This window comes from Ceratotherium simum, chromosome 3 (genome assembly GCF_057802395.1).
Source record: "Ceratotherium simum simum isolate JZ-2026a chromosome 3, ASM5780239v1, whole genome shotgun sequence".
NCBI classification, from domain to species: domain Eukaryota; kingdom Metazoa; phylum Chordata; class Mammalia; order Perissodactyla; family Rhinocerotidae; genus Ceratotherium; species Ceratotherium simum.
The window spans coordinates 56,786,371-56,813,407 of NC_141902.1; the positions used below are offsets into that span (position 1 = coordinate 56,786,371).

At 41.1% G+C, this 27,037-nt stretch overlaps 1 protein-coding gene across 6 annotated transcripts in view; it reads left to right on the forward strand.

Annotated features, from left to right (window-relative positions):
• TLN2 (talin 2) overlaps positions 1-27,037 on the forward strand; it is a 425,009-nt gene that overhangs the window by 262,718 nt on the left and 135,254 nt on the right. For all 6 annotated transcript variants that reach the window (XM_087428086.1, XM_087428077.1, XM_087428092.1 and 3 more), the window contains 10 exons: positions 6,087-6,242; positions 10,102-10,203; positions 10,948-11,024; positions 13,589-13,769; positions 14,943-15,056; positions 17,207-17,315; positions 18,099-18,307; positions 18,899-18,997; positions 22,872-23,039; positions 24,843-25,137. In XM_087428086.1, the coding sequence (XP_087284212.1) occupies positions 6,087-6,242; positions 10,102-10,203; positions 10,948-11,024; positions 13,589-13,769; positions 14,943-15,056; positions 17,207-17,315; positions 18,099-18,307; positions 18,899-18,997; positions 22,872-23,039; positions 24,843-25,137 (1,510 nt within the window). The remainder of the gene's footprint in view (positions 1-6,086; positions 6,243-10,101; positions 10,204-10,947; positions 11,025-13,588; positions 13,770-14,942; positions 15,057-17,206; positions 17,316-18,098; positions 18,308-18,898; positions 18,998-22,871; positions 23,040-24,842; positions 25,138-27,037) is intronic.

The window sequence follows — 27,037 nt, forward strand, 5'->3', positions numbered from 1 at the left end:
CTTTTAACTTTCTCCAGCTGCTTTGTGTTTTGTGGGTAGGTGCCGAAATAATTTTATGCCTTGATGGTGGTCTCTGCTGCTGAGTTTCAGCATTTTCTGGGTTCCTTATGTCTGTTTCCCCCAGTTGTGACCTGATGGAATGCCTGCTGCAAGTCGTTTGCTTGTTCACTGTGGCTTCCTCTCCTGGGCCAGAATGATCTCGACAAGAGTCAGGGCAATCCGTCACAATCCTGTGTTCCCTCGCCACAAAGCCCCTCACTGAGGAGGTGCAGATGGGAAAGGATGAAGGCAGCAGCTGCAAACCATATTTTATTTCTGATCCCTGTTCTGGTCCCAGCAGCTGAGTGGGTGTCAGCCCTGTGTAACTAAATTAGCTGCCTAGAGCCTCTCCACCTAAATATCTGTGTGGCTCCTGAAGCCGAATTAGACTAACTGGCATCGTCTACCCTGCACTGATTTTACCTCTTGTGGAACCAGCCTCTTGTTCCAAGAATCTGAGTCTCCTCAGTGTTGTTTATGGACTGGGAGGTTCTTACAGTGCCATATTCCCCTCCTTAGACACCCACACTGAGTGCTAATGCGGTTATCTCTGCCTCCTGGGAGGACGCTGGAGCTGAGCTGTGACCCTCACCTTCTCACGGTTATGAAAGGCCCTCAGGGGCTGCAGGGGTATTTTTGCTTTTTCTCTGCTTCCACCAGAAGTACACTGTAGTAGACAGTCTGTGCTTTTGAAGTCAAATATTTTTGACCTAATCAAATTTATGTTCGAATAGTGGCTTTACCACTCACTGCTGTCTGTCAGGAGCGAGTTGCTGGTCCCTTCATTTACAAAATGGGGGTGGTGGTGATGATACCAACTTTTGAGGGATGTTCTGAAAATGCATAAATAATATTTAAATATCTAGCATACTCCTGCCTCTGTTTTTAAATCCCTTTGTACACACACCCACATATACATACATACTTGATTTGTGCAAATTTGTATGTGTATTCCTCTTACAATAGTGATTTAGGTATTGGTAGGTTTCACCAAGTATTATTTGCAAAGCATTTTTTTCTTGGCAAGAATAGAAATACGTCTGCATTAAGTGAAATTTTGGGAATAAGGAAAAACACAAGAAAATAATACAAATCACTTGAGATAATCATTGCCACCATTTTTTCATGTAGTGAAATTTTATTTAAAAAATTTTTTTTTAATTTTTGTTATTTCGGTAACACTGGTTTATAACATTGTATAATTTTCAGGTGTACATCATTATACTTCTATTTCTGCAGAGATTACATCATGTTGACCACCCAAACACTAATTACAATCCATCACCGCACACATGTGCCTAATCATCCCCTTTAACCTCCTCCCTCCCCCCTTCCCCTCTGGTAACCATCAGTCTACTCTCTATGTGTTTGTTTGTTGTTGTTTTTATCTTCTACTTATGAGCGAGATCATATGGTATTTGACCTTCTCCCTCTGACTTATTTCACTTAGCATAATACCCTCAGTGTCCATTCCTGTTGTCAGAAATGGCTGGATTTCATCGTGTCTTATGGCTGAGTAGTATTCCATTGTGTATATATGCCACATCTTCATCATCCATTCATCCCTTGATGGGCACTTAGATTGCTTCCAAGTCTTGGCTATTGTGAATAACACTGCAATGAACACAGGGGTGCATGTATCTTTATGCATTGGTGTTTTCATGTTCTTTGGATAAATACCCAGCAGTGGAATAACTGGATTGTAGGGTAGTTCTATCCTTAATTTTTTGAGGAATCTCTATAGTGTTTTCCATAGTGGCTGCACCAGTTTGCACTCCCACCAGCAGTGTATGAGAGTTCCCTTCTCTCCACATCCGCTCCAACACTTGTTTCCTGTCTTGTTAATTATACCCATTCTGATGGATATGAGGTGATATCTCATTGTGGTTTTGATTTGCATTTCCCTGATAGTTAATGATGTTGGACATCTTTTCATGTGCCCATTGGCCATCTGTATATCTTCTTTGGAGAAATGTCTGTTCGGATCTTTTGTCCGTTTTTTAATTGGGTTGTTAGTTTTTTTGTTTTTGAGATGTATGTGTTCTTTATATATTTTGCAGATTAACCCCTTATCAGATATATGGTTTGCAAATATCTTCTCCCAATTGTTAGGCTGTCCTTTCGTTTTGTTGATGGTTTCCTTTGCTGTGCAGAGGCTTTTTAGTTTGATGTAGTCCCATTCATTTATTTTTTCTATTGTTTCTCTTGCCCAGTCAGACGTGGTCCTTGCAAATATGTTGCTAAAACCGATGTCAAAGTTTTTGTGTTTTATTCTAGAAGTTTCATGGTTTCAGGTCTTAGATTCAAGTCTTTAAGCCATTTTGAGACAATTTTTGTGTATGGTATAAGATAATGGTCTATTTTCATTTTTTTGCATGTGGCTGTCCAGTTTTCGCAACACCATTTGTTGAAGAGACTTTCCTTTCTCCATTGTATGTTCTTGGCTCCTTTGTTGAAAATTAGCTGTCCATAGATGTGTGGGTTTATTTCTGGGCTCTCGATTCCATTGAATTGTTTGTCTGTTTTTGTGCCAGTACCATGCTATTTGGGTTACTGTAGCTTTGTAGTATATTTTGAAATCAGGGAATGTGGTACCTCTAGCTTTGTTCTTTTTTCTCAGGATTCCTTTGGCTATTCGGGGTCTTTTGTTGTTCTGTATAAATTTTAGGATTCTTTGTTCTATTTCTGTGAAGAATGGCATTGGAACTTTGATAGGGATTGCATTGAATCTATAGATTGCTGTAGGAAGCATGGATATCTTAACTATGTTAATTCTTCCAATCCAAGAACACGGAATATCTTTCCATTTCTTTGTGTCTTCTTCAATTACTTGCAGCAATGTTTTATAGTTTTCAGTGTACAGCTCTTTCACCTCTTTGGTTAAGTTTATTCCTAGGTATTTTATTCTTTTTGTTGCAATTGTAAATGAGATTGTTTTCTTAATTTCTCTCTCTCCTGCTTTGTTGTTAATGTATAGAAATGCAACTGATTTTTGTATGTTGATTTTGTATCCTGCAACTTTACTGTATTTGTTTATTACTTTTAAAAGTTTTTTGGTGGATTCTTTAGGATTTTCTATATATAAAATCATGTCATCTGCAAATAGTGACAGTTTCACTTCTTCCTTTCCAATTTGGATCCCTGTTATTTCTTTTTCTTGCCTGATTGCTCTGGCTAGGACTTCCAATACTGTGTTAAATAGGAGTGGTGAGAGTGGGCATCCTTGTCTGGTTCCTATTCTTAGAGGGATAGCTTTCAGTTGTTCACCATTGAGGATGATATTAGCTGTGGGTTTGTCATATATGGCCTTTATTATGTTGAGGTACTTTCCTTCTATACCCATTTTATTCAGAATTTTTATCATAAATGGATGCTGTATCTTGTCAAATGCTTTCTCTGCATCTATTGAGATGATCATGTGATTTTTATTCTTCATTTTATTAATGTGGGGTATCACATTGATTGATTTGCAGATGTTGAACCATCCCTGCATCCCTGGAATAAATCCCACCTGATCGTGGTGTATAATCTTTTTAATGTATTGTTGTATGCGATTTGCTAGTATTTTGTTGAGGATTTTTGCATCGAAGTTCATCAGTGATATTGGCCTGTAATTTTCTTTTTTTGTGTTGTCCTAGTCTGGTTTTGGTATCAGGGTAATGTTGGCTTTGTACGTTGAGTTAGGGAGCTTCCCCTCCTCTTCAGTTTTTTGGAAGAGTTTGTGAAGGATGGGTAGTCAGTCTTCTTTGAATGTTTGGTAGAATTCACCAGGGAAGCCATCTGTCCTGGACTTTTATTTTGGGGGAGGTTTTTGATTACTGTTTGGACTCCTTTACTGGTGATTGGTCTATTCAAATTCTCTCTCTCTTCTTGATTCAGTTTTGGAAGGTTGTATGATTCTAAGAATTTATCTATTTCTTCTAGATTATCCAATTTGTTGGCATATAGCTCTTCATAGTATTCTCTTAAAATCTTTTGTATTTCTGAGGTGTCTGTTGTAATTTCTCCTCTTTCATTTCTGATTTTACTTATTTGAGCCTTCTTTCTTTTTTTCTTAGTGAGTCTAGCTAAAGGTTTATAAATTTTGTTTATCTTTTCAAAGAATCAGCTCTTGGTTTTATTAATTTTTTTCTATTTTTTTTTAGTCTGTATTTCATTTATTTCTGCTCCGATTTTTATTATTTCCTTCTTCTGCTGATTTGGGGCTTTGTTTGTTCTTCTTTTTCCAGTTCCTTTAGGTGCACTGTTAGATTGTTTATTTGAGATTTTTCTTATTTAAAATTTTTTAATTAAAAAATTATTTTTAGGGGCTGGCCTGGTAGCATAGTGGTTAAGTTCGCGTGCTCCGCTTTGGCGGACCAGGGTTCACAGGTTAAGATCCCTGGCGCAGACCTACGCACGGCTCATGAAACTGTGCTGTGGCAGCATCCCATATATAAAAATAGAGCAAGATTGGCACAGATGTTAGCCCAGGGCCAATCTTCCTCACCAAAAAAAATATATATGTATGTATGTATGTGTGTGTGTGTGTGTATATATATATATATATTTAAAATTGTATTTCATGTGGGATCATGCTGTACAAGCTTTTATTTTTTATTTATATATTGTGAATAATTTATTTCCATGAATGCAAATGTTTTCCTATAATATTATTTTTAATAGTTGCAGTCTATTATTTTGATACACCATAATTTATTTATCAAATCCTCTGTTCTTGAAAATTTTGGTTGTTTCTAGTTTTTCACTATGATAATCTCTAATTGAGCTGCCTTGTAGCATAATCTTACATAAATTTATAACTTTTGTTTTAATAGGTTTCTAAAAGCAAGTTGTGTCAAAATTAGGAACATTTTGAAGCTTTGGATCAACACATTTTCTTCCATAAAAGCTTTGCCATTTTAAACAGCTGTCAGTAGTGGTCCCCCTTCATACCTTCTTCAATTCTGATTATTAATTAAAAAAAAAAACAACTCTGCTATTTTGTATAAACAAAAATTTATCTAATTGCTTATGTATTTTATTTTAAGCACATTTTCTGTTCACTTTCTTTGCTATTTTTGTTGGTTTATGATAACCTTTCACATATACAGTATATGAAGTCTTTTATTATCATATTTGTTGTAAATATTTATTCCTCAGTCATTTGCTTTTTAATTTTGTTTATAACAAGGTTTTTTTTTCTTTGTCTCCTGCTTCTCTCTCTCTCTTTTTTTTAGATGTGTCAAAGTCTGTATATTTTGCAGTTAAAGGTATTAACCTTTTCCTTTATGGTTTTTAATTTGGGTGTTTTTCCCACCCAGGAAGTCATTTACCACCCTGGAATCAGAAAAATATCCACCTATATGTTCTTCCTAAATTATTAATCCATCTTGAATTTGTTTTGGCGTGAGTGTGAGGTAGGAATAATAATTAATAAGCAGGATTACTATTTTTTTAAAAAATTAGTAAAACTAATCATAACAGATTGTTTAAGAGTCAATAGATATACAAATGAAATACCAAAACAGAGAATCCAAATGGAAATACATTTCAGGGATTTTTTTAAAAGGGTCTGTGTCTCTTTGTACTGAGAAAAGTCTTCTTTGGCAGAGTTTTAGTTAATTCTAAATAGCTAAAGTAGTAAAACTTAAATAGCCATATTTAAGTTGCACATCAACCCTCTTTTGTTATTCACTGAGTTGACTGCTGGGAGTGAGGATAATTTGGAATTCACCTTAACTTCTTTTTCTCTGGGAATCTTCTCAGTTCTATCCCCTTTTTCTGTTACAGTCTCTATTTCTGGAGCAACCTGCCCTCCTGAACAGCTTCTCTCTAGGATGCCTGCATCTTGCCTGTCTTCTGATGTCTCTGTTTTAGGTTCCATCCATTTAATTTAATGAGTCATTCACCTAGCCTCAAAGCCCCGGTTTTCCAATAGCTCTGTCTGTTTTGAAACACAGTGTATGTAGGTTGACCACGAGTAAAACATTGCAAAATCATTGATTACTTGCCAAAATTAGATGTATTCAGAGGAAGGGCTCTGACTCTTGGTACTCCCGTTTCAGGAAAAGATGAAAGGCAAGAACAAGCTGGTGCCTCGCCTGCTGGGGATCACCAAGGACTCAGTGATGCGTGTGGACGAGAAGACCAAGGAGGTGCTGCAGGAGTGGCCACTCACCACTGTCAAGCGCTGGGCAGCCTCGCCCAAGAGCTTCACACTGGTAGGGACTGGCAGAAGACAACAAGGGGACCAACATGGCCTTGGGTGATGTTGTGGGGCAGGAGAGAAAATATAAGCCCATTGGGTTTCCTTGCCATGGAGAACAACGTGGAGAGGGAAAGATGGTGTGAGCCGGTGGGGGGAAACGGGTCCAGAAGTGCGGGAGATGTCAGCAAGCTGGGTGTCTTCAGCCACCACCTTCTCTCTGGTGCCCTAAGTAAGTCTGTCTAAGTTCCTTAACTAGAAGGAGCCGCTCACAGGATGTCTCAGTTTTCTCTGTTCCTGATGACATCCCTAGCATACCGTAGAAGAAAACTTACAGCTTTCATCTAGGCAAAATCTCATAATAGGGCATCAGAAGGAAAAAACAACAAAAAAAGGTGTATTGATTGATAGGCTTGTGCCAGTTGGAAGGAATCTTCAGAAAACATACCTTCTTCTTCCTGTAGTCAGTTACAACTGTACCTGCATGGCCCTTAAAAAATGGGTGTGCATACTTAGAGAACTACATCCTCATCTTCCATTGTAGGAAGTTGTGGATAATTTCTGAAATAGAAAAATCAAGAAATCAATATAAACATGTTACTTAGAAATACTAAAGGTAACTGCTAAAAGGGTTGAACGTGGTTGCCTTTGTATGGGGGATGGAAAGTGAAGGTGGGAATGGATCAGGCAGGGGACAGCTTTTTTTTGTTCTATACCTTTTAATACTATTGGTCTTTTTAAACTAGATCCAAGTACTGCTTTGTTAAAAACAAAATATTATTTAAAAAATAAATAAATAATTATAAATATCAGTAACTACCTCAAGCAAAAGAATGAATATCAATATTTTCATTCAAGTATAAAGTTGGATTAAAGCTTGTAACATGTAATATTTTCTTCCTTCCTATTCCTAACCTTTATTTAATTTCCAAGTGTCTGGAGATTTTCCTGTCATCTTTCTGTTACTGATTTTTAGTTTGATTCTGTTATGGTCAAAGAACATACTCTGTATGATTTCAATTCTCTTAGAATTTTGATATTGGTTTTATATGCCAGGATATGATCATTCTTGGAGAATGTTCCATGAGTGCTTGAAAAGAATGTTCTATAAATGCCAACTAGATCCTGTTGATGGTGTGTTCCAGTCTTCTATATCCTTGTTAATTTTCTGTTAAGTAATTCTGTCAATTCCTGAGAGTGAAGTTAACAATAATTGTGGATTTTTTTGTTTCTCCTTTCATCTCTATCTGTTTTTACTTCATATATTTTGAAGTTCTCTTGTTTGGTGCCTATACATTTAAGATTTCTCTATGTTCTTAAAGGAGAAATTGCTTTATTGTTATGTTCTTCTGTTCCTAATAAATTTTCTTGCTCTGAAGTCTGCTTTATCTTATATTGATATAGCCACTCATGCTTTTTAAAATTACTGTTTACATGTTATATCTTCTTCCATTCTTTTGCTCTCAGCCTAGCTATATTGTTATATTTGAAATGAGTTTCATGTAGAGATCTTAGAGTTGGGTTGTGCTTTTTATTAAAATCTGCTCTGCCAATCTGTCTTTTAATTGGTGTATTTAGACCATTTATATTTTAAGCTAATTATTGATATGGTAGGGCTTAAGTCTACCATTTTATAATTGTTTTCTGTTTATCCCCTCTGTTTGTTTTTTCCTCTGTTTTTCTTGCCTTCCTGTGGGTTACTTGAACATTTTTTAGAGTTCCATTTTGATCTATTTATGTTTTTTACCATATTTCTTTGTGCAGTGTTATCACTGATTTTTCTAGATATTACCATATACATATGAAATTAATTATAGCCTACTGGTGTCAGTGTTGCACCACTTCAGGTAAAGTATAGAAACCTTACTTCCTTTTAGGTCTCTTTACACTTCCCGCTTTTTGAGTATGATTGTTTAAATATTTCTTCTATATGCATTGAACACCATGTGACATGGTGTTATTAGTTTTGCTTCAATCATAAAATATGATTAACGAAAACTCATGAGGTGAAGGATCCTGTTACATTTACTTCTATTTTTATCCATTCCATTGTTCTTTCATTTTTAAAGATCTTAGCCTTCTTTTATTACCATTTTCTCTATGTTTGGAGAACTTCCTTTAGCCATTCTTTAAAGGTAGGTCTGCTAGCAACAAATTCTCCTAGTTTTCCCTCATCTGAGTATATTCTTATTTCCCTTTCATTCATGAAGGATAATTTTGCCAGATACAGGATTTGAGGTTAACAGTTCTTTTTTTTTTTTTTAATCACTTGAAAAATATCATAACACTTCTTTCAGGTCTCTGTGGTTTCAGAATAGAAATTTTCTGTCATTCAGATTGTTGTTCATTTATAGATAATATGTTGCTTTTCTATGGCTGTTTTTAAGATTTTTCTTTGTGTCTAATTTTCAAAAGTTCTTGGTGTGGATTTCTTAGATTTATTCTATTTGGGGTTTGCTCAGCTTCTTGAATTTGTAGGATCATGTATTTCACTAATTTGGGGAAGTTTTCAGCCAGTTTCAAATACTTTTTTTTTTTTTGGTCCCACACTCTCCTCTTCTTCTGGGTCTCTGAAGATATAGATGTTAGGTCTTTTTCTGTTGTCCCACAGATCCCTGAGGCTGTTTTGTTTTGTCTTGTCTATTTTCTATTGTTCTGATTGACTAAAATCTGTTGATCTGTTTTGAAGTTTACTGATTCTTTCCTCTGCCATCTCCAGACCACTATTTAATCTAGCCTGTGAGGTTTTTTTACTTTGGTTATTGCATTTTTCAGTTCCAAAATTTCTGTTTGGTTCTTATTTATGACTTATGTTTCTTTGTTGAAATTTTCTGTTTTTTATTTGTTTCAGAAGGATTTATAGTTGATGGTTGAAACATTTTTTGTGATGGCTGCTTTAAAATCCTTATCAGATAATTCCCACATTTGATTCATCTCAGTATTGTCATCAGTTGATTATCTTTTCTTATTCATATTGTAGTTGTCCTGGTTCTTGACGTGAATAGTGATTTTCAATTATACCCTAGACATTTCAGTTATTATATTAGGAGACTCTTGATCTTATATATATCTTCTATTTTAGCAGACAGTCACCATGTTTACATTTAGTGTGTCATGTTCTGGCCTACTTTTGTGGGCTTTAGTTGCAATGATAATGTATTTTCTGAGCCCTTGCAATGCTATTCTGGACTGATACTTTTTCTTGACGTTGCTGGGGTTCCTGCCCAAACTTTGTTGGTGCTGTCTTTGAGGGAAGAAGGCACTTCCCTAGGCCACCTGTTATTGCTGGGCGACCTTTGTTGAGGGAGACAGAAGCCACTGGGCCTGAGTCTCTTTATGCCACTGAGTGGAGGGCAGGGAGACACAGGGCTTCACTGTGGCCACTGCTGCTAAATGCTCAGACTACCTGTTTGCCTGGTTGTGGAGAAGGGGCTGGGATGGTCCAGGCTTTCACTGCTCTGCAGCTGCCGGTGAGCACCAACCTAGGCTGTGGCGCTGGGTTGGGGCTCCCAACTAGGTCTCTGTTGGGCTTTATCTCTCCTGCTCGTATGGCCAGAGAGAACAGACTTCTCAGGAACTGCCTATTTGAAGTTCCAAGTTTCAGGCCTCTCCAGCACCCAGCCTTGGGGGTGATGGGATCTAAAATAAAACCCAAGAACTCACCAAATTGTGGTTCCTCACATCCTGAGCTCCCCAACCGGTCCACCTTTCCAGCCTTTGGAGCCTTTTTGCCATTGTTTCTTGAAGAATTTTAGAGTGTTCAGTTTTATTTAGCGGGGGAAAAGTGAGTCTATGCCATCTTGTTCCAGAACTGGAGCTCCTCACCTTTAAAACTGCCAATGTAGCTATATTTCTCCTAATGCTGTTTCTTTCAGGATTTTGGGGAGTATCAGGAAAGCTACTATTCGGTACAAACCACTGAGGGAGAGCAAATATCCCAGCTGATTGCAGGCTACATTGACATCATCCTCAAGAAGGTATTTCATACTGATGCAATAGAAAAGCAGGACTTCTTTAGTAAAAGACTCGGTTTAGATGATGTAGTTATGTGAAAATAAAAAAACCCCTTTAAGTGAGGTACTTGATTTACTAATTTAATCTTTAACATTAAGATTGCTTGAAGTGTGCAGTCTTTGACTTCAATATCTAGGAGAATTTCTGATTTTGCTGCAGCTCATGTTTGTATCATTGACTGCCAGGTAATGAGCAATAGTGTATCACTTAGCTAATGAATGAGCCTAGCTAACCCCTCGCATCTTCCTCTCTGGGTGGTTATATTATGCTTTCCAGCCTCTACAGAAACTGGGTTGAGTGTCTGAAAGGGTTCTTTGCATTTTTCATGGTTTTTTTTTGTTTGTTTTGTTTTTTACCAAATTTAATGGGGTGATATGTTATAGAGGTATATAGCCAAACAGATTTCCTAAGGCTTTAAGATCTAGCCCACTGAAATAACTAAGTTCTACTATAATGTTAATATCTGTGTCTTGATTTTAACTATACAAAATGGTGCAATAATACATACAGAAGACATTATATATATCTATATACTAAATAATGTATTTCTTTTTCATTGTTAGTATTGCTTTTGTTCACCCATGACTTATTAAATATCCAAAACAAGAAATTTTGGTTTAACCTCAATATTTTTCTTATGTGGCTCCTCTTAAAAGGTTCTTGTGTCAAGACCTGTTGACTTGCTTTTTTGTCTTGTTTGCCCTCAGAAACAAAGTAAAGATAGATTTGGACTAGAGGGTGATGAAGAGTCAACTATGTTAGAAGAGTCTGTTTCCCCAAAAAAGTAAGTATTGTTAAGAGCTCTGGAGAACTGCCTTCTCCCTAGATGGGCAGGTGTCCTCATGCCAGCTCTGGGGCCTGCTGCCCTGACGTCCATTTCATGGAGGAGATGACAGTGGATGATATAGATGAGTCCTGCTTCTCAAAGTGTGGTCCCCAGACCATCATCATCAGTGTTGAGGGTGTCTTGTGTGAGGACGGCTGGGGATTTCAAGGAGACAGTGAACAAGATGTGGTGTTTAACTCTATCTTTAAACACAGTGAGCATTCATGAATCCTGTTTTGCATTTCTGATTTAGATCTCATAAACTGTGCCATTTTTGTCAAAGGCTGGAGAATGAGCTTCTGTTTAATTCTGTACTTTTGGGGGAGGAGTCTAGCCAGTGGAGGAGTTATTGTTTATGGAACGCTTACTGTATGCCACACTTGATACACATGTCATGAGGCAGAGGAGGGAAGTGGTTCAGAACATGGATTCTGGAGTCACAGTTACTGGGTTCAAATCTGAGGTCTGTTTTTTAATGTGTGGCCTTTGGGATATGACAAATGTTTTCCACCCCCTTCATCTCATCTGTAAAATGAGAATAATGATAGTACCACCTTGTAAGTTTTATTTTGATGATTGAATTACAAATAAAGCACATAAAACAATGCATGACACATAATAAGTGTTTGCTATTATCATCGTCATCATTTAAAATTCAGAACAGTCTCAATTTAGCCTCATTTTATAGGTGAAGAAACAGAGATTTATTAAAAGTAAATAACAGCTAGTAAGTGATATTTGTTGAGAAACCTGTTCAGCTACTCCATTTATGTTCAGTAGAGCGTTCTAATAACAACTTTTCTTGTCTGCACTTTACTGTGTGTGTCCAACATGCTGTCTCATTTGATTCAACAACAACCCCCTATGGAAGAGATAGGCCGATACGATCATCCCCAATCCAGGGATGAGGAAACTGAAGCTCAAGGAAGTTAATTGAGATGCACACATATGGCAGAGCTAGGACTCCGATTCAGATCTTGTGATGTTTCCTATAGTACACTGCCCCGAAGTTCTAGCATGTTCCAGCATATTGAACTTGCTTAGCCATACTGTTTCTCTAACATTGCCACTCTGCACAACTTTTTCAAAATTTGCTTCATAATCACCTTGAAATGTGGTTTTCCACTTTTCTCTATTAGTACACATGTTGGAACCCAACTTGATTAGTACACAAGTTGGAAGCAAACTTCAAGTACTTGCTGCCTTCTTGCAAAACACCTTCAGTTCTTGGAATTGTTAATGACCATTAGATGGAAATTAGCAAGCTAGTGCTTTCTGACAGGGTGAGCTATTCACTGCCCTTATACTTTGCCTAGGAGCAGCTCAGTAAGTGTCTGAGCCCAGAGTGCTGGGACCCTCCTCTGCCTGGGGCCACTGTAGCCCTTTCCCACTGCCTAAGGCGTCATGGTGGGGTCTGATCAAGGCAAGCAGGAGAAATGGTCCAGGGTGCTTCCCATCACTAGACCTTCCACTTCTCCCTGTATTAGACAGTGGCTGAGATCTTGGAATGCAGCTGACTTCCTAGAGGAGCCATAGATCCATCCTCCCTAGTGTGAACCCCTCCACAGACATTGTTTCTCCATGGATGCCTTGCTTGATATCCTAGCATGGCTCATGAGCTTTGCCCTGGGCAACAGGGAGTGATCTGTGATGGTTCAAAAACCCTGGGACAGAGGCCCCACTGCATTAGTGCCGCTGCTTACCAACACCGCCCACCCACCCACCGCCCTCATGCACACAGATTCCCCAGACTCTCCCTGTGGGTTTGTCCACTGGGCTACTGAGGCAGATATGCCAACCTCGGACTTATTACCTTCATGTGCTCAAAGTCCTTTGCACTCAGCACTCATTCTAAGAAAAAAACAAGAAGTAAGAAATTGATAATTTTTTCACATAGTTGCCCTAGGAATCTTCCCAGACTTAGGTTGAAATCATCTGGAACAGGTGCCAAAGTCTGTCACATCATCAAGGCTCCAAAGGTGTTTAAATATACTCTGTGGTCATTGGCCTTGGACCTGGGGAGGGGACCCAAGCTGTGGGAGATTGTCTTTAAGTTCATTTCCACACCTCTCCCTTCAAGCTAAGGATAAGTGATCTGTGCCCCCAATGCCTAGAATATAACCTGGCATGCGGTAGATATTTGTTGAATGAATGCTGTTTCAGGTAGAATTTACAAATAATAGATCAGTGTATCCAAAACTTTCACTAATGCCTGGAACATTGTTGTTGTAGGAATATCTGTCTTTTTTAAGAACAACTAATTGCATAATACCATGAACCTATTAAGTAGATAAATTGGGAGTAGTTATTTATATTACAGATGATAGAAGGATTCATTCATCTCAGGGGTCTCCTGAGCATTTTAGTGCTGCTGCTTCTTGCTCAGTTCTGTCTATATATGCCTCTTTTAAATTGGTCTCCGTAGCCTAAAGCAACAAACATTCATGACACCTATGGTAGCTTATCATTACGCTCAATGTGAGTGGCAAACTCACAGTGACCAAACCACCTGTCCCCCACAGGTCCACTATCTTGCAGCAGCAGTTCAATCGGACCGGAAAGGTGGAGCACGGCTCAGTGGCGCTGCCAGCCGTGATGCGCTCAGGCTCCAGTGGCCCCGAGACCTTCAATGTTGGCAGCATGCCCTCACCGCAGCAGCAGGTCATGGTTGGGCAGATGCACCGGGGCCACATGCCCCCACTGGTGAGGCGCCCTGGGCACTTGTCCTGCCTGTCAGTACGCTGCCTCCAGCGTATGGGAGAGGGGGGAAGGGGACACCAGCTATGGTGATAGGTTGTGTCTATATCATCCACACTCTTGCTATTGCCTGTCTGAACCATGGTTCTTCAGCTGTGCAGTCCCAGTGCATAATTCCTAGCGTGCTTTCTTTTAAGTGAGTGGCTCTGGTAATGCTCTGTCTAGGATCACAGGTGTCCTCGGGGTCTGGAAGAGAAGCAGTGACCTCTCCACGTGACTGGTAATATAGAGATAGGACCTCGCTCCCCTGCCTTAGCAGCATCAAGCTGCTAATCGGCCCAGATACACCTCAGAGAGTCTTAGAAATAGACTAGGTCTGTAGTGATCCACGCATTTTCCCCCAAGCAGATCTTTGGTTCCTTCCACTGTGTTGGTCTGCCTGCTCTAGAATCCCATGCTATTGGGCAAGAACTTTTTTTGTGTGTGAGGAAGATTAGCCCTGAGCTAACATCCGTTGCCAATCCTCTTCTTTTTGCTGAGGAAGATTGGCCCTGGGCTAACATCTGTGCCCGTCTTCCTCCACTTTATATGTGGGACACCTGCCACAGCATGGCTTGATAAGCAGTGCATCCGAACCCGTGAACCCCGGGCGACCGAAGTGGAACATGCAAACTTAACCACTATGCAACCGGGCCAGCCCCTGGGCAAGAACTTTTTGAAAGCTGGAGAGCCTGAAAGCTCAGAAGTGATTTGAGTCTGAAGAAGCGTGTGGACTATTGGTTTGGGTGGAATCCTTACTCATTTACCAAGAAGAGTTCTGATATAACACACTCCTGTTGCCTATGCATGAGATCTTTTGTCCTCAGTACTCAAGGATTGGACCCCCTTAACTCACCCTGCAAGGACTCTTTCTGAGCCTTCTTGTCAGCTGATTAAGCTCCCCACACTCTTCTGATTATAATCCTTCTATTGCAAAGACCCATATTTAGTATTCTATTAACATAATACAATATCCATTTCCAGCCCCCAGATTGAAATGGAAGGTGGTTCAGGCAGTTGTTGAGATGTACCCTGGGCTGCTTTATCATGAGCCCAGAGTTCAATTTCACCTTGTTCTTGTAGAAGCCTGTCATTCCCAGGAGCATGGTATGACCGCCTTGTATTCCTCTGCCTTTGCAGACTTCGGCCCAGCAGGCCCTCATGGGGACCATCAACACAAGCATGCATGCTGTCCAGCAGGCCCAGGACGACCTCAGCGAGCTCGACTCGCTGCCGCCTCTCGGCCAGGATATGGTAAATATTGCTTGTGGTTTTCATTTGATTTCTCTGCCCTGGCAGAAAACAGGGTTATACTCTCTGGCTGGATTCAGTGAGGTGAATCTCTGTCTCTAGCTAGATGAAGTGGAAATCCATCTTTATCTGGTTTGTTTTTGTTTTTTTTTTTTGTCAAGATATTGAGTCTTTGTCTCTAGGTTGTACCCGCAGAAGGAGAGAATCATAGGGTGCTACTGGCTGTTGGCAGTACCTCGCGAGGGCTAAGAACATAGACTCTAGAGTCACATAATCTGGGCTCAAATCCCAGCTTACTTGCTCTAAGCCTCTGTTTTGTCATCCATGAATAGGGTTGTTGTGAAGACTCATTCTAATCATGTGCGGAGTTCTTTTCTTAGCAGAGTACCTAACATAGTGAGAGCTCAGTGAGGTCGTGGCTGTTTTTGTTGTTATTACCAGTGGTTCTCAAACTTTAGCCCATGCATCAGAATCACCCAGAGGGCTTGTTGAAACAGATTGCTGAGCCCCTCCCCAATTTTTTCTGACTCAGTAGGTCTGAGGTGGGGCCTGAGAATTTGCATTTCCAACAAGTTATCAGGTGCTGCTTTTTGTCGGGGGACCATGCTTTGAGAACCACTGGATACTCCTGTTGAGCTTTTCAGGGTTATTAGCTGCTTTCCTGTAGCTGCTGCTGCATGAAATCATCTAGCTCCTTGCTACTCAAATTGTGGTCCGTGGGCCAGCAGCATCGGCAACAACTAGGATCTTGTGAGAGGTGCAGAACCTTAGGCCTTACCCTAACCTGAATCAGAATCTGCATTGTAGTGAAATTCCCAGCTGCTTTGTGTGCACATTCAAGTTTCCGAAGCCCTGGCTAGCGCTATCATTCTCAGCCCTGCTTTGCACATTAGAATCACCTGGGGAGCTTTCCGGCCAAAACCTAAGGCCTGGGTCAGACCAGACAAATCCGTGTCTCTGGGGGTGGGGCCTGGGTATCAGTGGTTTTTCATCTCCCCATGTGATTCTAATGGGCAGCCAGGGTGGAAAACCACTGTTCCAGGACTGATGAGCCATCATTTGTAGCCTCGTCTTGTCTAGCCAGGATAACTGCCTCCGAGTTCTCCCTGGATGCTGCATTGTTCATTTGCACACTCGTATACACACAGGCACTGCTGTCCTCAGGGCTGTTTCTCCCAAGCTCCTGAAGTCATTAAACACTTTGCTTTGGGGAACTTCAGAGTGAAAATACATATGGCAAGATTCTCGTATCAAGCACAGTTGTGAGATAAGTGTTTTAAAATATTTGGATTTAACCATCCTGCTTCACCAATTTTCAAAGAACTGGTATACAAAAAAATATTATTAGTGCTAGACACATCCTGAATCTAGATTGTTTTGGGGATATTTTGGGAAGCAGATCAGCGCCTTATACTACCACAAGGTCGTTATTATCAATGTAAATGATCATTTATTGGCCAAGTCCAGAAATGCCAGAAAATAGAGAATTTGCTATTTGGGGCTCAAATGAACATAAAGTCTAAGAGCCGGAAAGGTTTTTAAAGACTGCTGAATTCCTATGGGGGAGGAAATGTAAGGCACAGGACTGGGATATAATTTGCCCAAGGTAATGTCACTTGTTAGTGGCAGAGCTGGATCGGGAACAGGAGTCTTGACCCCTCCCCCCAAATCGTACCAGGAAAGGTGCCGCATCTACACGACATGTGTGTTGCAAACAAAAGACACTTCCTGCCCTGACTGAGAACACTTGTGAGCTAGAACACCCTAATTCTGACTCCATTCTCCAAAAGACAAGGCGAAAATTAGCAACAATTATTGGTGCTAATGTGTAGTATTATTTATGAGACATTAATTTTTCTCGTTTTTAAATTGAATTTACCTATATAAAACCACGTAGAATTTGTCTGTATAAGATCTTAAAAGGGTTAAAAAAAAAAAGTAGTGTAAGAAACATTGAGAATTTACCTGCCATTCAGCATCTGGGAACGAGCAAGAGGCCTGTTAAGGACGTTGTTTCAGATGACTTAAGGCCTTGTTGGTGCTGACCCAGGAAGAGTGTAGCCAAATGCTGGTCTCATTCTATGGCGCGACTTCTCTGGTTTCCTGGGTAATTCTGTGCAGTGATTGTGTCATGCAATTGTCTGGTTTTGCAGGCATCTAGGGTATGGGTTCAGAATAAAGTCGACGAATCCAAGCATGAAATCCACTCTCAAGTAGATGCCATCACAGCTGGAACAGCTTCAGTTGTTAACCTCACAGCCGGTAAGTCCCTGAGGGATTTGTGGTGTATTGTGGTTTTGTTAAAAAAAAAAAAAAGTTCTTATTCTTTGATTGAAACAACAGATTTTCATATTCTGAGAAGATAGTCTATTTTTAGGCACTCAGAATGCTTCAGGCATTTTCTCCCACTGACCCAGGAGAAATGTGGGGAATATCTCATTCCTTTTTGTCTATATCATGTGTTATCATTAAAAAGCACTTACATGGCTCTTCTCGTTGTTTGTCAATATGCTGGACATACTTTAAAGTATACTGAGGCCAGTTTCACCCTTCTGGGAGCTTACAGTCTGAAAATGGTTTTCAATGCCTAGATCCGTCATATGTGCCTTCTTCTATCTCGTCCAGCAGTAGTCTCTTCTGGCGTAGCATGACTTCCCGCTTTGCACGGTCAAATGAGAGCCAGGAAACATCTTGGCTTCACCATGCAGCATTTCAGTGTTCCAGGAGCAGAGTTGACCCCTCCAAGCTGCGGACAGGGGCCTGGTGAAAAGGGCTGTGAGATGCTGAGACTTCCTTTGGAATTTTAAAGGTGTTCTTGCTCAGTGTTTCGATGTATGAGGCCTGAGGGTGAAAGGACCTTGTGAAGAGCAGCACTTTGGAGACAGGGAGCCGTCTATCCCACTGTGCACAGGCTTCGCTTGTGTCCGACTCCTGCAGGCTTGTGGGTGACAGGCGCCACGATGTGGCCACTTACCTCCTGCCAGCCTGGGCTGTCTTCACCCTTCACCACCCTCCTTTGATGGGGTTGCTCCCTCTCTGTCCCAGGTGACCCTGCAGACACCGACTACACAGCTGTGGGATGTGCAATCACCACCATTTCTTCCAACCTGACGGAGATGTCCAAGGGCGTGAAGCTATTGGCAGCCCTCATGGACGATGAGGTGGGCAGTGGGGAAGACTTGCTCAGAGCTGCAAGGACTCTCGCTGGGGCAGTGTCAGACTTGCTGAAAGCTGTGCAGCCTACTTCTGGAGAGGTGAGCTCTGGGGCAAGCAGTCACTCAGGTTCTGATGAGACAGGTGCAGCCTTTGGGTACCATGGGGCTCTTGCTTCCTGAGCCGTTCCTTCCATCCTGATGGAGTATGCTGCCACACTGTAGGGTTTGGAGTTATTGAACTGGGTGCAGAAGCTATAGCTCAACCTTTGGGACTGGGTGAGCTCTTAGTAGGAAGCCTCTCTTCTCCCCCTCTCCCCTCAATCTCACCAGGGTACTTGATTAGATGTAACCTCAGAAATGAACACACATGACAAATACACATTTAGAGGGGATATGACTTTGCACCCTAATTTCCATAAAGTACATATCCCCTTCCTACCAGCTGAACAAGACTCATTAATTGAACATTTCAAATCTGTCCACCTATTGCTGGTTTGTGAGACATCAGGCATTTCCTTGCACAAATTTCACCAGGACATTTATGTCTCCTGTCTTACACACAGTCCAAGACTCTCATTTACGTGCAGGAGGAGCCAACCCCACAATAGTCCTCTTCCTGCACTGCCTTGTCTGATGGCACTGTGAGGAAATGCATTTTCTTTCCAATCAATGTGTGTTCTTTGTTCATAGCCTCGACAGACAGTTTTGACTGCTGCTGGGAGCATTGGACAAGCCAGTGGGGATCTTCTGAGACAGATCGGAGAGAATGAGACTGATGAGCGATTCCAAGTAAGATATTTCCAGCCCACATTCTTGGAAGGAAGTCTGAGTGCTGGTCTAGATCCAAGCAGGGAGAATGTAACGAAAAACCAAAATCTTCCTTTAAGGCTGTCAAGAATAAGAATGAGGTGGATTTTCTTGGGGGGTGTGGTTTTTGTGTGTTAATTAAAAAAAATTTTAATTGAAAAACTCATGTCATGCATCATTGTTGTCAAGCACTTTTTTAGCTGTTCTTACTGGTCAATATGCTGGACTTTTTTTCTTTTTTTCTTTTTTGTTTTGGTGAAGAAGGTTGGCCCTGAGTTAACATCTTTTGCCAGTCTTCCTCTATTTTATATGTGGGACACTGCCACAGCGTGGCTTGATGAGTGGTGTGTAGGTCCACACCTGGAATCCAAACCCGCAAACCCCAGGCTGCCGAAGTAGAGCATGCGAACTTAAACACTATGCCACCAGGCTAGCCCCCTGGACATTCTTTAAACACAAAAGTGAAGGGCATACTATCATGAACCACCTTGTATTTACCACCCAACCTCTACAATTATCAACTCATGGCCAATCTTGTTTTATCTATTTGGGGGCAGTGTTTAATTGCATCAGTCTAGAGTCCTCATGTAAGTGAAAATATGAACACTCCCATACACTCACCCACACATAGCATGGGTTTTCTTTGCATTCAGAGGTGTCTCTATTGTCCGCATCATATCCCAAACCACAAGGATGGTGCAGTCTTTTTTTGGTCACCCTTCTTTTTCAATACCAGCGACATGTGCTGTTTGTCCTTGGTGAACAGCTGTGGCCACTGTTTGCAGCTGGCTTGATGCATTGCCAGCTCAGACAAGATCCTGACTGGCCTGCCTCTGTTCCTGGCCACCACAGATGAGGTGCAGAGGCCTGCTTTTGGGAGCTTCCGGCTAAGATGAGCTTCTCTTCTTATATACTTGTGAGCAGATGCCCTTCATTCCTCTTCCTCCTCCTCTCAAGTCTTAATTTTGCAAGTAATATATAAATACATTCTAATTAAACTGTTACAGTTTGAGCCCATGTTCTCTGGAAGATGCCCTTTTCCAAATCTTATGTCAAGTGCACTGTTTGGGAATTCTCTAGAATTCAGAAAAGAAAGATCATTCAGCTTTCCTCTAGCATTCAAGTTCCTTGCTTCATGGGTGGCAATTTTGCATGCCATTTTATCTAGAACTACCAAACTTCATCAACACAAGATGCGTCAGTTACACTAAGACATGATCATAGGTGTTGTGATACATGAAACGTGCACCTTCGTCCTTAGATGTGTTTGTTTATCCTCTGCTTTCCACATACCTGTGGTACTGGGGCCGTAGGACTCACTCATATCCTGCAGTGCAGTAAGACATTCAGTGCTTGAACATTCACGTCATGATGGAGGGTGAGACCCAAAATTGGTAGTAGGAGTATTCCTGAAGCCATTTCTATGCTGGGATGGCCAACAATAACTTAACTATAAGGAGAATTAACTGCAGACCACATAAATATATCCCACTAAATGCAAGCTACTCTTGTCCCCATCTGGACATCCTGTTAGCCCCATCCCCTAACTACTCTTGTATTGGCCTTTGCTTTTGTATTTGAGCAGGTAATTCTTTGTAGGCAGGTACCCACTTAGGAATTGGGTAAATATGTGATTCAACTCTTGGTTTACTAGGCTTCATTATTTGAAGTGGTCAACTTACTTTCCTCAGAAATATGATTGCTGTCCCCAGAGTGTTTGGAAAGGTTGAGGGGAAAGTCACAGTTCCTTAGGACATCTCATGCATCCTTGTATTTTGGAAGACTTTGCCTTTTTTTTTTCCTTAGACAGACTGTATTCATCATGTATAAATGCAAACTCTGCTTCCTAATGTTTGTTTCTATTTAGACGTGCTAGGGAAGCAGGTTCAGGTTCAGGGTATGGTCCTGTGGAGGCCTTCTTACCAGAGAAAGGCCTGACTTGAACGTGTTCTGCTTCTGTAAGGTCTCTAGGTACACACGAGTGCAGGAAGGTGATCCTGCAGCCTCCAGTTGTGGATAGCCTCTGGCTTACTGACACTGGGTTTCTTATTCTCTGTTTTTCTGATTCTTGAGATCCTATCTCAGAGCTTTTCTTGGGTTCTCAATGTACTGCATGTTCCCAGAGTTAACAAAGATTTATTTTACACAGGCTACATAATAGTGGTCTTGTTGAAAAGTTTGACAAAGGCCTTGTCAGCAAGTATAGTTGTAGTATCACGTTCTTTTTCTAACTGTATTTTTTTTGGACAAAATTAATAGGAGGAACAGGATTTCTTTAAACGAGTCTAACAAAGCCCTTTAGAACAACCATGAGTCTACATGACCTAATCCTGATCCCTGTGTAAAAAAAGATGGATTCATATCAAGTGAAGGAATACTATGACCTGTTTTAGAAAGTATTTTTTTTTAAATCTTGTTAATAATTTGTGACATTCAAATTATGTTTTCATAGAGCATCGAGCTAGGTGTCCAAGAACTTTAACTTTGTAGGCCATGTTGGGAGCAGTTTCTAAAAGCTGTGTGACAAACGAGTGCCAGTCAGATTCCAAAGGCGTCTTCTACTTTTGGCACTGCAATCTTTGGTTTTTCCTTGGATATCCAGTAAACATCAGAAACCTAAAAAAGACTGGACTAAACTGTTCCTGTAAGACTGCTTCGTTGTTGTCCATTTGAAAATCCGCTTACTTGGTGGATTCATGGGTTTCTGATTTGGCTGCATAGCATATAGTCTTTGCTCTGTGTAAAATTGTGCAAGATGAACATTCTTTCTAATATAGCGTCTCATAAAATATCTTGGTGTAAAGACTGTGGGTGCCCTTTGCATTCAGAATCAAAAGTGCTTTTCATTATCTGATGAATTAATAAAGACTTCTGACCGCATTTCCTCTGAGAGAAATCTTTGACATGTTGGTTCAAAGTAAAAATGGCTCGTATGTTTGGGAAGGCATTTCCAAACCAAATAATCTACCTTCAATATTAAAAGCCAAGAAGTAAATTAAATATAACAGTGGTTATTCTTCAGGTCACACAGACAAGTGACAAATCTGGGGGGTTAAGTCAAAGGAGGCTCCATCCTGCAGGCAGAATACCTTTTTGTTGAGTTGAAGCATAAAGTGAACTTTGAAGGCTCGGAGCTCCTTGCATCTTCAGTGAGGTCAACTTGTAACTAGTTTATTTAAGTAGGCTCCCTTTCCACCTTTCATAATAATTTAATCTCTATCCAGAAGGCTACAGAACACTGAGAATAACTTATGTGCTGAGCTCTCCTTGGCTCTTGAGCTGTAGGTGTTGTCTGTGCATGTCCAACGTTGCCCTCTGGAGGCAGAGAGATGGCTAAATTTCTGATAACTTGGATCCTTGTGTGAGGTAGAAATCCAAAAGATGAATTTTCATGTTACAGTGAGGCATGATGACTTGGAGGCCATGAATTATATGCTTCCTACAGCACATAGTATTTGTGGCATGTGGATATATTTTCAGCTTCTGATCTACCACATTGACCATGTATACAAGAGATGTGATCAAGGCTCTTAGTGTTGGACAAGTGCTTGAATGTGAATAAGTGGTTAAGATAAAAACCCTTCCCTCAAATTAACCTATTTTAGATTTAAATCTTTGTTGTTTAATGAATGTATAGGAGACTATGTTATTAGGATATGAGTCTCCTTCCGTAATTAGCTCTAAGGATAAGTTGACATTTCAGAAAAATGGGTGGAAAAAATATTATTAAGTCCTGAAGGAAAGAAGTCAAATGGAATTTTAATAAAGTGTTTAAGTGGACACCACATTTTATTTTCAGGCTGTGAAGGGTAATTAGAAAAAAATAAATGACTAGTTTTTGATTCCTCTTTCTTAGGACGTTTTAATGAGTTTGGCCAAAGCCGTGGCCAATGCCGCCGCCATGTTGGTACTAAAGGCGAAGAATGTTGCCCAAGTGGCTGAAGACACGGTCCTACAGAACAGGGTGATTGCTGCTGCCACCCAGTGCGCCCTCTCCACCTCCCAGCTTGTGGCGTGTGCCAAGGTAAGCCAGCTGGCACCCCCCAGCCCTTTTTACAAAGTGTCACATGCTCTTATGTGCGTCCAGTCATTGGGGCGAAGCAGGGGCAGAATTTGTTAAAATTATCTGAGACTTAGAGCTTGCTTCAGGTGACACAACAAGATTTTAGCATAAACTGCTGAATTCTGCTTTTATGATTTGTTCTTTGCTCAAGTCCTCAGGCAGAGATACTTTTCTGTCTAATTGCCATTGCTATATGCAAATGGCCATGTCTCCCCTTTGGATTTCTCAATATGTCTTATCCACATCTGCACACAAAGAGTTCTTGCATTGTGACGTATGGCGTTATAAGTGGGTTCAGAAATAATGCGCAGAGTTTTGGGGGAGCCCCTTCTACACTGTACAGTGTTAGAGTGAGGGTAACGAGGATGAAGTTCATTGTTGCCAGTTATATGTGCACACTCTGTGTGTCAAATTTCACCTCGTTAAGCACCATCATCCCTAGTTTACTGAAGAGGAAACAGAGGCCCCTAGATGTTAGTAAGTAGCTTAGCACCACGGAAGTAGTATGTGGCAGAACTGGTTTTAATGCAGGCCCGTCTGACTTTAAATACCCTTTCCACTCCACCCTGTGTGTCTTCACTGAGAAGGTACATCAGAAGATGGGTGATGTCCGTTTCTCAACTTGATGACATAACGTATTGTACAGATCCGTGACCTGGCTCAGCTTGGCATTTCCCATCCTCTGGGAGGATTTGCAGCATCAGTCAGAGGTGTCCTTGATGGTCTCCCTCCTGCTTTACTTTTTCACCCTCCTAGTATACACATAACTGACAGAATCCCCCTGTTCTTTAAAGTGCTGTGAGGCAGAGTTCCAGATGTCTCTAGAAAAAGAAATACAATTCTTTTAGACGGTCTTTTTTTCTTTTTGAGAAAGATTTGCCCTAAGCTAACATCTGTTGCCAGTCTTCCTCCTTTTTTCCTTTTTCCTCCCCAAAGCCCCAGTAGATTGTTGTATGTCATAGATGTACATCCTTCTAGTTGCTCTATGCGGGACGCGCCTCAGCATGGCTTGATGAGCAGTGCGTATGTCTGCGCCCAGGATCCAAACTGGCAAACCCCGGGCTGCCAAAGCGGAGCGCATGAACTCAACTGCTAACCCACTGGGCCGGCCCTAGATAGTCTTTTTATCTTAGCTCAGAAGACTCAATTCAGAAGGTTCCTAAAAGGAGAAGCTATAATTGATAAATATTTGTAATTTCTCTCTATAGAAGTCGTTTTTTTTTTTTTTTTTTTTTTTTGTGAGGAAGATCAGCCCTGAGCTAACATCCGTGCTAATCCTCCTCTTTTTGCTGAGGAAGACCGGCTCTGAGCTAACATCTATTGCCAATCCTCCTCCTTTTTTTCCCCAAAGCCCCAGTAGATAGTTGTATGTCATAGTTGCACATCCTTCTAGTTGCTGTATGTGGGACGCGGCCTCAGCATGGCCGGAGAAGCGGTGCATCGGTGCATGCCCGGGATCCGAACCCAGGCCGCCAGTAGCGGAGAATGCGCACTTAACCGCTAAGCCACGGGGCCAGTCCTCTATAGAAGTCTTCAGTAGTATAGATTGTGTATTGCTAATAATGATAAAAATTAGCAGACATTTAAAATCACAAAGATAAAGTGAAATAGTGAAGTATGAGAAACCTCAGTGATGGTTTAGTTGAATCCCTGGTCTTATAAGTAAGGAACTGAGGCCCAGAGCATGAAAGGACTGGGTGGAAATGCTCATGCACACCAAGAGTTGACCTGCAGTGCCCAAGACCTGCCCCTGCCTCTCTTCAGGTGGTGAGCCCCACCATCAGCTCCCCCGTGTGCCAGGAGCAGCTGATTGAAGCGGGAAAGCTCGTGGACCGCTCAGTGGAGAACTGCGTCCGCGCCTGCCAGGCGGCCACCGACGACAGTGAGCTGCTGAAGCAGGTCAGCGCGGCGGCCAGCGTCGTCAGCCAAGCCCTGCACGATCTGCTGCAGCATGTGCGACAGTTTGCCAGCCGAGGCGAGCCCATCGGCCGCTACGACCAGGCCACCGACACCATCATGTGTGTCACCGAGAGCATCTTCAGCTCCATGGGCGATGCTGGTGAGGGGCTGAGTTGTGGGTGGGCGGGTCGGTTTGGAGTTCCCTGATGGTGATGATTGGAAGAAAGGTGATGGTTGCCAGGGTGCCTCAAGGGCAAGTGCTCATCAGCCTCAGTTAGGAGTTCCTCACTGAGGCTGGGAAAAAGATGGAAGACTCCTAATGTGCCCATCCTCAGCAACACTTAAAGACTTCGTTAACTAGGTTTTTTTTAATACCTAGATTCACAGTAAATCTCTTTTGTTTTAAGAATGTCCATGTTGGACATGGTGTGGTAAGTCAGTGCACCCACAGGAGGAGACAAGAATTGAGGCTTGGAAGCAAGAAGTTTATCTACTCACAGATCCAAGGGGGGGGCAGTCACCACATGCCGTGCAGTGTCACAGGGAAAGTGTCAGGTTTTGGTCAGGTTGCAGAAGACAGGCGTGAGGACAGAGCTTAGGCCATGGTCTTTATTGGGATTTCCATGGGAAAGGCAAGGCAGAGCAGGGTGAACAGCTAGTGTGAATGATTTCAGTAGGCTCTGTGCTGTACTGGTGATCCCTAGTTGCCTGGTACCTGCCCTGGGGTGATTAAGGCAGAGGAACGTATTGCCTCCTGGGCTGTACTGGCCAGATAGAGGAGGTGTGGCTCTGTGTTGGTTAGTTTGCATGTCAAAGGCATGCTCCTCGCTGGACCCTTTGCTTTCTCTAAGAATTGGCTAGCCCCAGGAAGGGCATCTCTCCAGCTGGAAAGGTTTTTTTAAGATGTTAAACATCATGACATACAGAAAAGAAAATATATATATGTACAATGCACCTATCTATTAGTTGAAAAGTAAGTCTGCCCAGACCCAGCCCATCACTATCCCATCTAAATCTCCAGAATTGACCACTTTGTTTAACTGTCCAGAAATTTTCAGTCTTGCTACAGTCATGTACAAATGGAATTGCATTATGCATCCTCTTTTGCAACCTTTTTCACTTAATGTGTCTTAGAGACTTTTCATGATGACCTATACACTAATCTTTTTAATGGCAGCATGATGTTCTATTCAGTGGATATATCATATTTACTTAACTAATTATCTTTTAATGGACATTCAGGGGGCTTCCAAATTTTTTCATTTGCTTGTTAGTTTTGCTTTTACAAAAATAATACTACAGTAATCATTCTTGTAAAAATATCTTGGTTTACTTTTAGGGGTATATGTAGGGTAAATTCCTATCAATGGAATTTCTGAGCCAATAGGTAAGTACAATTTTTTTTAATGGGTCCATGAAATTTCTCTCTGGAAAAGTTCCACAATCTGCAACACTACTAGTAGCTTGTAAGAGGTCTGTTTTCCTTCTTCCTTGTCGGCACAGAGCAGTACTTTATAACAAGTATTTTTTAAAGAAAATTACCTTGTGCTTTTCTTGTATCCTTCTTAAATGACTTAAGAAGATAATGCTCCACACATTCATATTTTTTTGTTGTTGTCCTTTTGTTTTTTTTATTAAATGTCTTATTTTGGAATACTTTTAGATTTACAGAAAAGCTGCAGAGGTAATACAGAGAGTTCTCGTATACCCTTCCCGGTTTCATCTGTAACATCCTCGCTAACCCATGGCACGTGTGTCAGAACTAGGATACTAGCACTGGTACATTACTGTTAACTGAACTACAGACATGATTCAGATTTCACCACTGTTCCACTGATGTGCTTTTACTGTCCCAGGATCCAATCCAGGATACCTTGAATTTAGCACATTTTGATTTTTATGAAAGCTTTTTTCCCCCCTTAATGTTACAGTGCTTTGGGTTTTCTTCGCGAATGACCTTTGGGAGAGGAAGAAATCCCTTACGTTTGACTAGTTTTATTTTTTAATGTTGACTGTTACACCCCTCCCAGTTCCAAAAGGAAGTTGAAATAGATTTCAAT